At 31.1% G+C, this 12207-nt stretch overlaps 1 protein-coding gene across 1 annotated transcript; it reads left to right on the forward strand.

Moving 5' to 3' along the window:
• The first annotated feature begins 8524 nt into the window (after window positions 1-8524).
• Window positions 8525-9802, forward strand: LOC126682898 (mitogen-activated protein kinase kinase kinase 20-like). Its single transcript, XM_050378662.2, has one exon. The coding sequence runs from the start codon at window positions 8792-8794 to the stop codon at window positions 9800-9802; it is 1011 nt and encodes a 336-aa protein (XP_050234619.1). The 5' UTR covers window positions 8525-8791.
• The last annotated feature ends 2405 nt before the right edge of the window (window positions 9803-12207 follow it).

Here is a 12207-nt window from a genome sequence, read left to right on the forward strand (position 1 = left end):
GACCCCGTTGTTTTCCCAATTTTCCAGGTTATAATTTGAGTAAGTCAACTGGTCTCTGATTTTTTATTTTCTCGGAGGTTTTATTTTATTTTAATAAAGCTATTAAATTGATTTTACTCTTAAACCGCAATAGTAATTAGAAACTTGCTTTAGTACTTGTGGTCAGATTAGTTCAATTTTAATTATTGATTTGACATTATTATGTTAACTTTGGTTATTTAATATTTATGCCATATGGAGACTCGGAGATGACCAAGCATTTACTATTTGTATACATTGTTTATATATATACTGTTGGAGTAGGTTTGAGTCTCGGTTGCCCCCGAGCATGTGGTTTTCTGCAGGTATTTTATGATAATTGAGATTTGTAATTTATTCTTAAGTCTTGCTACAAGTTTTGATACAATCATATCCATACTCTAGCGCCGGTCGCAATCTGTGAAAATGGATCGTGACTTCTAGATGTAAGTTCTATGGGACTTGGTGAATGATGAAGTTGTTGAATTGAATTACAACAAATCTCATAGATCAAATTTGCAGATATAATGACAAAACCGTTAAAGCTAGAGCAGTCTGAGAAGCTTTACGACATATGCTAGGAGTGACTAAAGTTGTTAAATTAAGTCGTGCTTTAGATGTTCTAACTTCTGCATCTTCTATTAATAGAGAACGTGCATTTTCTTTTTTGAAACTTGTTAGGAAGGAGATATACATGTACAATAATGTGGTGAACTAAGAGCATCTCCAATGGTGCTCTTTATTTTAAAGAGTATATTTAATAAAATAAAGAGCATTTTTAATATAAAGAGTAATATATTTAAATTTAGTCCAATAAACTCTCTAATATTAACTCTTTATTTTATTTTTATTTTTATAAATAATAGTATTAAAAAATAAAAAATATTAATAATATTGATTTATTTATTCAGTTTTTAAATTCAAAAATACAAAATACTACATTTCAAATGAAAAATAACCAACTTATTTTAAAATTTGAAAGTTTGTCTTTTTGAAAATGAAGTAGAGAGTGAAAATGGCTCTCCACATATAGAGAGCCATTTTCACTCTCTTCTTTAAATTTAAATTTTAAAGAGTTCATTGAACTTTAATTTATTAATAAAACTCTTTAAATTAAAGAGTATGTCAATTTTAAAGAGGCCATTGGAGATGCTCTAACAAAGAAAAGAAGATGTGGAAGAAGTCAAGAAGCCATACAAAGATTCTAAAAATCGCCACAGATGACAATGGCTTTTTAGCTCTAATCAACAAAGTTGTTGCTATTCTTCAAAAGTTTGAAAAATAAATTGATGAGGTGGATGTCACATTAACTCCGTTGTAACTTGCTAATCACACTGTTTGTAAGGGGTCTTTAAATAACGAAAAATTATACAACACAACCGTTGCAGTATATGTCATTCATGCAACAAACCAATAATGTGTTAATCATATGTTGAATATTTAATAATAAGGAAATAAATAACGATCAAAAGATTCCATACCGCAAATGCTTATTGACTTATTAGATAAACTCTCTTAAATAATACGTTTTGGTAACATTAAGGTTATTTTTGCTCTCGAATATTTATTAGGGTCATTTCTGAGATACGGGATAACATTCGGGTCATTTTAGCACCTTCTCCCTTATCCCTAATTTAAACGTGTTTAGAGACGGTTTACAGGGCGGTTGTCACAAACGCAGTTCTTCGCCAAAAGGATTAAATATCAAATGGAACCTAATTTTTTTTGATGATGAAAGCTTCCAGATCTCGTAATCAAACCTAATTTTCTTTCTAATCCTAGTTCGTTGATCTCTCCGGTAATCAATTTATTTTTTTGTCAATATTTATGCATTTTTTAGGGTTTCTGATTATAAGCATCAATTGAGTTGTTGAAATTTTGTATAGACAGAATGCATTTCTCTTAAGTTGTTAGGTTAGATTCCAGTTATGATTTTATTATATCTGATAATTTATAGTAAATTATGTTCTTATTCTTGTAAAATGATAATGGCTGGTAAATTTTATTTGTAAGAGCCTTGTTTAGCTTCTCACTGGTGTATTTTGCAGGCTGAATTATGTTTCATTAGTGATAATATGAAAAATAGAGAGGCTGTTTTATTCCGCTAATCTGTTTTGCTTCTGCGAAAATGATAGGCATGTGAATGTTACCACTTTGCATTGGCATAAATTGTTTTTTTTAAATGTTTGAGCAGCGAATACTAAGGCTTTACTTGAATCAGGCTATTATGTCGTCATAAACGGAAGCTTATAATGGAGGAGGCTAAACTTTATAGGAATACATGAAGATCACGGACAGCTAGGAAAGACTGTGGCCTTGTAAGTGTCTAAATTTTGCAGCAAAGCCCTTTCTAATTCTGTTATAATTGTTATTATGTCAGTCCCGGTTATGAACTGATGCTATGCACTGTGCATTGTTTTGACGTTTAAGTGGCGTGCGGAGAACATGTGATTTGAAGAAATTAAGCTGTACTGTACTGCAAATTATACTTGCATTTTTAAAACTTGGGTGCCGACTCTCCTGATGAATGATTGGTATGTCGACTGAATGGTGTTTATTAGTGATGTATTAAAGAGGCACCCATTTGGTTTACTTGTCCGACAATAGTTAATCATTTTATATGATAAACTTTTGTATTTAAGTTTCAAAGAAACGGTGAGAAGGTGAAGACGGAGAAGGTAGGATTAGAACCATATCTCATAACAGAACTGAGGTGCATGTGTGATCCAGTGCTAGGTAGGTGTTTTGATTGGAAGGTTGTTACTCAGTTGAATTGGAACTTAGTTTAACTACAATGCTAAGTATCAATATCTCAATTCCTTTGATTTTATCGTTAGTTCTCTTGTGAGTTTTGATATAAGCAGTATTTTCTTTTGGTACTTTTGTGCAGCTGTTAGCTGACTATTGACCATTTTATCTTGTACAGTTTTGTATTGATTGTAAATGCAGGAGTAAAAATGGCAAAAAGGTCCCGTAACTTGTATAACGTGAGGACTGTTACATATAATTCTTACTCTGAAGCTTCGAACCAACAAGTGAATAATCAAAATGAAGGCAGTGAATCTTCACAATCACAACCAGCTCCACTAGAAATTCGTCAACCTATTGGTGATATTTATACAGAAATGATAGGTAGTATTTAATATTTACTTATTTTTTTATATGTATTTTATTTTAGGCTTAAATGTATAAAAAATCACCAACTTTTGCGTGTTTTTGGTATTTAACACGAACTTTTAATTTTGGCATAAAAATAAACGAACTATTTGATTTTTGCAATAATAACACGAACATAATTTTAGGCATAAAACGACACCGTTTCTCCCCTAAAACGGCACCATTTTTGCCTTAAAACGACATTGTTTTTTGAAAAAAATGCAAACTTGGTCTTATATGCAAAAATTTGATAGTTTATGTATTTTTACGCCAAAATTAAAAGTTTGTGTTAAATACCAAAAACACGCGAAAGTTGGTGATTTTTTGTGCATTTAAGCCTTTATTTTATAGTATGAACTATGAAGTAAGTTAACTAATTTGCTTGCAGACAATGCCGGAAGGCGATATAAAAAGAGAGGAAAAACAACAATACCTGCTATATGGAATATGAAAAATGACGAAAAGATATTTGTAGAAGTAGATGAGTTTGGAGTGCCATGTTCTAGAGAAGGTGCAACACTTGGATCTTTCTTGGGGACTATTGCCGTGAATGGGAAATATGCACCTTTGGATATGCCTAGATGGGACAACAAAGATTATAGATCATTTCGTGATGATATTTTAACTTTGGTGCAGGTATAGAAACTTTTAAATTTATAAACTTTTATAAGTAATTAATTTTTCACTCTTTACTAATTGAATATTATTGGATATGATAGGAGAAGTTTATGATTCCTCCAGAGACAAAACGTTGGGTTCTTGAATCAGTAGGTAAAAAATGGAGGGATTTCAAATCTGATTTAAAATTACAATACTATAGCCATAATAAATCTAAAGAGGAAGTCCGAGCAAATGTTCCAAAAGGAGTTGAAACAACTCAATGGCGTATTTTGGTCAATGGATGGTACACTAAACAAAGTCAGGTTTGTATTCAGCTATCTGTCATTGTATGTTCAAAATAAAAATTACATGACAATTTTTTTATTTTCTTTTATAGAGACTAAGCCAAATAAATTCTGCCAATGCAAAAAAGAAGAAAAATAAACAAACTACTGGAAGGAAAAGCTATGCAAGGCTGAGGAAAGAAATGGTAATCATGTGATTAAATTGATACTATTTTAATTTAGTTCTAACATAATTTAGTATTTTTAGGAAATACAAAATGGAAGAGCTCCTGATCGACTTACATTTTTTGAAGAGACTCATAAGAAGAAGGATGGCACATATGTTGACGATAACATTAAGGAGCTAATGGTACTGCTATCTAGTTACTTTTCAATGTTTTTGTTCTTTATAATTATTTCTTTAGTCCTTGTGGCATTCTTGTTTTTGATAAAGCCAACATAAATATTTGTTCCCATGTAGTCTTTTGTTTTGACCATGTTTTGATATGCAACTCCACGAGTAACCTCTTTAACCTCTTATTCATTCTCAAATATGTAAATACTGCTCATGCATTGCCAGATTCTGGTCTGCTTGTTGCCAGATTTCTTTTAGGAAATCAGTTTTATAGAAATGTAATCTAGTGAAAATAAAAAAGCGTGTCTATATTTAAACTACTTTACAGTGCTACTTGTATCATCAATATGACAAATTCCATGTTTCCAATAGCTTTAAATCTCACAGTAAAACTATAATTAGTTAGTTATATCATATGAACTCCTACCTGCAATGATAAAGACAACTAGTCTATGACAAATTCCATGTTTACTATGTTATTTGCTGTTTGTTTGCTGTAATATACCCATTAAGTGTTTTTTTTCTTGCAAACTTTTTTAGGATAGAGCGAAGACTCTTCAAGCCGGACATGGTAAAGATTCTAACATGGATTTAACTGAAATAAATGAGGAAATCTTTCAACACCTAATGGGTCCAGAGCATAACGGAAGAGTGCGTGGTATGGGCTCAGGAATTACTCCTACAAAGTATTTTTGTTCGACCGGGTATAATAACACTACCAATGCTGGTCAATCGGTAGAGGTTAAAATTCTTAAGGAACAAGTTAAAACTATGAAAACCAAGTGTGATAAAGTGACCGAACAATATAATGAAATGTCTAAAACAGTGGATGCTTTAACCGCATTCATCAACAAGCAGTTTCCGGGACAACAATTGATGCAAACAAGAACTAGCAATGTTCAGGTATAGTTTAGATATTAATTACATATTAGTTTTTGAGAGACAGAATTAATTTTTGAATAACTATATCATTTTATACAATATTAACAGGATGATCAGTCTTCAAGTTGATCACTTCGGAATTTACTGGTGTCGGGGTAAAGGTGTATAGAGGTGGTGAATGTGGCAGTGAAAGTGAAGGTGGAACAGGTACTCTGTTTCTATTTTAAAAGCCTTAGATTACAATGATGAGTTTGTGGCTTAGAAATTTATGTCTGAGATGTAACTAATATCATGTCATGCTATGATTCTGTATCAATTACAGTAATTCTGCATCACAATCTAAATCCAACACGATCTCATTATTTGTTCATAGTGTTGTTCATTTGATACCATTCTCAACAGCAAATGCATATGAAATTAGTGTGTTTCTTGATTGATCTAATTAGGTTTTCTTCTTGAATCGGTTATGTAAATGTAATTTATGTAATTTTTTTTAACTTCTCGGGTGGTTTAAAACGCCTTTACAAGCTAACTAACTGTTGGACGGTTATAACTGTCATTACAAGATATATAAGTAACTATTTGGGCGGTTTTAGCTTTATTTTGTACCAGTGTCTGCATGAAGATGGGAAGAAAGCAACTTACCTGCATTTTCTTTTTGTTGGACAAAATGATATTATTTATGTATACTATATAAATAAATTGATATAAATATTTCTAAAACATAATTTTTTACATTCTGATCCATCAATTTTATAAAATTTTAATAATCATATTCAATTAGTAAGTAAAGGATGAACAAGATTACATTTTTATGCATTGTTCTTTTGCAAAATTGGTCTGGGATATGGTCTTTTCTATGTATGGTTTGTATGGGATTATGCCGAATTCGTTTGATGATTTTTTAGTCCATAATTAAAAAATATATATTGAATTTTTAAAAATTATTTCTAATTATGGAAAAATATATATTAGAATTAAAATAATTTATTATAGAAAATTTTAAATTTTTTATGAACTATTTTATCATAGAAATAACTTACAATACCAAATAGTATTCTATTATTATTAACCGTTTCTCATGCCATTTTAACTAATACTAGTTGTCATGCCATTTCCAGTTTATTCAGTTTTCAAAATTCTCAAAGTCTAAGTCAACTGAAAAACCGAACTTTAGACTTTTACTTAATTACAAATTGAATTAAACCGTATTCACTAAATAACCGAACCATAATTGCAATTTTTGTTTGGCTGTATTCAATTTTATGGTTCGATTCGGTTTTTACACACCCTAGTTCCGCCCAATTCAATTTTGAATTAATTTAATCTCAATATAACAACGGAATGGCCAATGATTTAAAAAAAAGGTCTAATTAACCAACATATAGATAATTTTAGTTTGATTTAAAAATGATTTATAAGTTTAGCAAATTTTATTAATTGATCAATTTGATATTTTTTTAAATGTTTTAAAATATTGAATTAATAATGTTTATATATAATGTCACTCTATTTTCACATTTTTATACATATATATATATATAACTTCCAACAATTTGATATTTTAATCATACCTCACAGATCATTTAAGTATTAAAGTTGGAGTAGAATTGTTGTTAATGTTTTTTGATAAAGCCTCAAAAAACCCCGACCTTTTAACCCTTGTCAATTCTACCCTGACGTTGAAAACTGGTCAATTTTACCCTATTTAGCATTTTTTTGTTTCAATTGTACCCTGAAATATTAAATTGATATTTTTTTCGTTTGAAAAAAATTAAAAAACGTTCTCCATATCTAACATATATTAATTGTATATGTTGAAAATTTATTTAAATTTAGTTAAATTAATTAAGAATTTAAATTAGTTTTAATTTTATTATGGTTTTAGTTAGTTTTTAAAAATAAAAGACTTATTTGTACTTTTTTGAATGGAAATAAATTTAAACTTAGTTAATTAAATGATTTCGTCATTTAAATAAAAAAATTGTGAAAAATTATAAAATTAGGGTACAGTTGAAACAAGAAAATGCAAAATAGGATAAAATTGACCAGTTTTCAATGTCAGGGTAGAATTAAAAAGGGACTAAAAGTTCAGAGTTTTTTGAGATATTAGGCCTTTTTTTATGAACAATTTTTGTTAATTTTTATTGTTGGACTAAACTTATCAAAATAAAAAAAACTTAGCTAGCTTTGCACAAAAAAATTGAATTTTTCTATTTCATAACGCCAAAAAAGGGATTCTTTACAAACCTAGACTACTTTTTAAAAGAAATTACAATAATTCATCAAAAAAATTACAATAATACAACAAATATAAATTAATTACCTTTCTATATTAAATTAAGAAAATATTTACATAAATATAAAAGTTACAATAATACAACATTAGTATTAGTTAAAATGGCATGAGAAACAGTAATTTAATTTGTTGCTTGATAGGATGCACGGAAACCTTATGTGGGGTGAGTTTTCCCGTTTCGGAAACGTTTCCGTTTCCGAAACTCTCAAAAACTCTTCGGAAACATTTCGGGCCCGTTTCTATAAATACTAAAAGTTGGAAACTCGTTTCCTAAAAAGAAACCCGTTTCCTATATAACAAAAATTCTTAAATAATTAAAGAAAACCCTAAAAAGGTTAAGTATCTTTTTTTTTGATAAAAAAAAATTATATCTACATATGTTATATTTGTTATATATTCAAATCATAGACTTTTTTATTATGGAATTTAATGATATGATATATTTGTTAGATATTCTAATAATTTATCTTATCAATTGTTATAATAGTTTATTTATATGAAATTAAAATTTTATAAATAAAATTTTATATCTACGTGTATATATATATATATATATATATATATATATATATATATTACATAATGTTATAACTTTTAATATTTATAAATATATCCCTATATTTTTACTATTTACACGTTTCCCCCCACGTTTCCGTTTCCTATATTTTGGAAAAATCCGTTTCGTCGTTTCCGTTTCCGTTTCAGTTTCCGTTTCCGTTTCCGTTTCCGTTTCCGTTTCCGTTTCCGTCCAACTTAGATGGTGATGGAAACTGAGAAGCTAAACATTTGAACAGACAACAGAAGTGCATGACAAACACTTAATCCTATTCGTAATTCAGGATCCATAGATGTATATATAGCATGCAAGTTATGAAAAGTGGATCAAGAAATTTGACTCAGTTTACAGTTGCAGACACCAGTAGTTCAAAATGGCATGGCAAACCCTTAATTTGTTGCTTGACGTGAAAGTCAAGTGTTCGAGTTATGCTTAAATTGACGAGTATTTGATTTTTAAGCACTTCGCAAGACTACTTCCTATATTGGGGATTCAGAATCCTACACCAACTAGTATTCCTAGTTAAACCCTATATCTATCTTCTAATTTTGAGTTTGACTGCATTCTTTCTATTATAAATATATACCACCCCAGCCACTCTCTTCACTCTTAACTACACCTTCTTACCCTAAATTCCAAATATGAAGATCATCTTGAAGAGAAAGAGAATCTTGGCGACTGAACACCAACAAAACAAGGCTTATGACAACAGCGGAGCAACATGGTGGAGAAGAGAATTACTGGGAGAAGGAGGCTATGCCTCCGTTTACTTGGCCATATCCAAGAAACCCAAATCAAGAAATCTAATGCGTCCTGTAACTATGGCCGTCAAATCTGCCGTGGTATCCAAGTCAAGTTCCCTGCACAAAGAAAAGCAGATTTTGGACCATCTTGACGGGTCGTCTCCTTATGTCATTCAATGCTACGGTGAGGAAACTACTTCCAACAGCAAAGGTGAAACTTTTCACAATCTTTTATTAGAGTACGCCTCTGGTGGAACACTCTCTAGTCATATTGAGCGATCGTATTTGTGTGGAAGTGGATTGCCTGAATCGGATGTTAAAAGATTTACAAAGTGTATTCTTGAAGGTATTTATGAGATCCATAGGCATGGTTATGTGCATTGCGATTTGAAACCTGAGAATGTGCTTCTTGTCTCTACTGATGAGAGTGGTGTGTTTGTACCCAAGATTGCGGATTTCGGGTTGGCCAAGAAAGTGGGCGATCCTGATTTCATGGGTGGGACTTTAATGTATATGGCTCCTGAGACGGCCACTGATGATATTCAAGACTGTGGGTGTGATATTTGGGCTCTGGGATGCATTGTTTATGAGATGCTGACAGGGTCTCCTCTTTGGTACGGTTATGATTCGACGACTAATGAACTCATGACATCGATTGCGGATAGATACGAACTTCCTGAAATGCCGTGTGACATATCAAGAGATGCGAGAGCCTTCTTGGAAAGATGTTTGGCGAAGAATAAAAGGTTTAGGTGGAGTGCTGAGATGCTACTGAATCATGCTTTCATGACAGGATTCAGTGAGATACAAGGCAGTGAAAATTTGGATTACGGTTTCTCTTCGATAGGGCAATGTGTTGTTGGTACTAGAGCAACTTACGTTCAGCAAGGGCCTGCTCGTATCTGTTAGACATAGAACTGAGTAAATTCAAATTACTTGTATTAGAATTTAGAAACAATTGTTTAGTTTTGAGAAAGTTGATGTAAATTCAAATTAGTTATCAAATGAGAATAGTTATTACCATTTATACCATAAACTGTCTGTAGTTTTTTAGTTCATTGTTTCTGCTTTAATTCTTTTTAAATGTATGATTGTGTGCATATGTGGAATTCTGAGTCAAAATCCTGAAAAAGTATAAGAGAATTGTAGAGTATTAGTTAAGATGGCAAGAGAACATGAATGAATAGGAACTGAGGAACTAAACATGAAGGTGGTCAACTGATCATGCATGAATCCAGAAAATGATTCAACCAGCAAGGATTTTTTATTTGCTGGAAAGTCTTGAGGGGCGATGAAAACGCGATGAACAGCTTATTTGTAAGAACATCTATCATTAGTAGAAGTATTTACATTCAAGCTTAGATTCATGAGATACAAAGTTGTTTATGTGTGGTTAGCATAAACCTCTGCTCAAAATTATGACAGGATCTTTATCACGCTTCAGATGGAAGCAGTCTGCCATGGAAAGCTTTAATATGACTGCAACAGATATATAATTTGGTGGAAACATTATGTTCCATTACAAAATAATGTATGTAATACATATAAATTGTCATTTTAAATAATTATTGTCGAGCCTGATAGTGAGCGAATGTCAGGGAGCTGGAGATCAGAGGAGGATCTGATGCTGAGTGGAGCTTTCTTTTTCTGCTAGTGCTCTTTGTTGCAAAGAATATAAACCTCTATAAGTGTGCACAAGCTCACCATTTCCGAACGCTCAAACGCACAAAAGGTCACCACGGTTTCTGAAAATTCGACGGGAGCAGTAAGTAAAAGGAGACAACTTTTTTGTTGTTTCATTCTTTTATCAAAAACAGAACCAAACAATAACCAATTGTCTCCCTTGTTGGGACCTCAAGTTAAAGGAAATTAGTGAACTATGCAGGACATCGAATAAAGATAAACAAATACTGCATTACTAAATGTTTGTTTATTCTGCTAAACTGCAAAATTATTTTCTGAGTAGTAAAATGAATGAATCTAAACACTTTGTTTTGGAAAAAAGAGGAGGAATAAATATTTATGTTCATTGAGGCAATACGTCGAACATGCAGATGAAAGTGCATTTTACATTACATTTGCACCTTTAGTAATATATTCAAAGGGACCTCTTGAAAGTAAAAAATGTCAATGATTTTCCTAATGAAATTTTATTGTTTAGAAGGTGGAGAATATGATAATTTTTGGTTCCAGTAAACCTGAAATATATATAAATGTAGATGCACTTGTAACTGAATATTGGGGTGAAAATTTGGTTTGGTTCGGTTTTTGGTCCCAAATAGAAAAATAATTGTTACCTTTAAAATTTTAAACATAATATTTGTTGAGAAATAATGGAGAAAGAGGAAGACTTTAATATTAAGTGATGTTTATTAAGTAACCGGTAATGGAAAGTGAAAAGATTTCAGAGTTTGGAAGTTAAAAAGTCCAAATAGGTTAGATATCAAACCTAAAACTAAAAATACGCATGGTTTAAAAAGAGAAAGCCATTTGTTAAAATTGTGTTGATAGTTCTTTTTGAGCTCAGCTTTATAGTATAGTATAGATTGATCTAATTATACTTTGATTGTATGCTAATTGTTTCATCAACCAGGTACATGAGGTTCAATTTAGAGGAGTTCAAAGAAGAAAATGATGGATATTAAATTCTGTAGGTCACTAGACTTTGCTCCGATTACAGAAAGGTCACTAAACAGATTTTTATTTAAAAAATGTCACTAAATCAACAATTTATTATAACAGGATGTCACCCGCACAAAATTCACCGTTTTTTGTGACATAGCTTGTCGGATTTGTCCAACAAAACACTTCTTTTCCACATCAGCCAATCCATGCCTTATTTGCCACGTCAATAAATGAGGTTCTCTAATTAAATAGTTAATAAAAATTTAGAGATCATTTTAAACTCTTTTCTTTTTTGGCTAATTACCTCAAAAACTACCGACCTTTTTTTTTCAATAACACCCTGACCTTGTAATTTCGTCAATTGCACCCTATTTCGTATTTTTACATTTCAATGGCACCCTAAATTAAATAAAATTGATGATTTTATTATTTTAAGGATTCAATTTTATAAAACATTTAAATTTAAGGGTCATTTTATACCTTTTTCTAATTGGATGAATTCAAACAAGTCACTTAACTTAAAATACATTCAAATAAGTCATCTTCTCTATTTTTTTAAATATCAAAATATATCTTTTCCGACCCGACATCTTCTCCGTTCTCCGACCCGCCATCCCGGACACGGTGTTGTCCTCCCATGGAAGATGAGATCTGTTTGTCCTCCATGGGAGGACGAGCAGATCCATGGA

The sequence above is a fragment of the Mercurialis annua genome, linkage group LG5 (genome assembly GCF_937616625.2).
Source record: "Mercurialis annua linkage group LG5, ddMerAnnu1.2, whole genome shotgun sequence".
NCBI classification, from domain to species: Eukaryota; Viridiplantae; Streptophyta; class Magnoliopsida; order Malpighiales; family Euphorbiaceae; genus Mercurialis; species Mercurialis annua.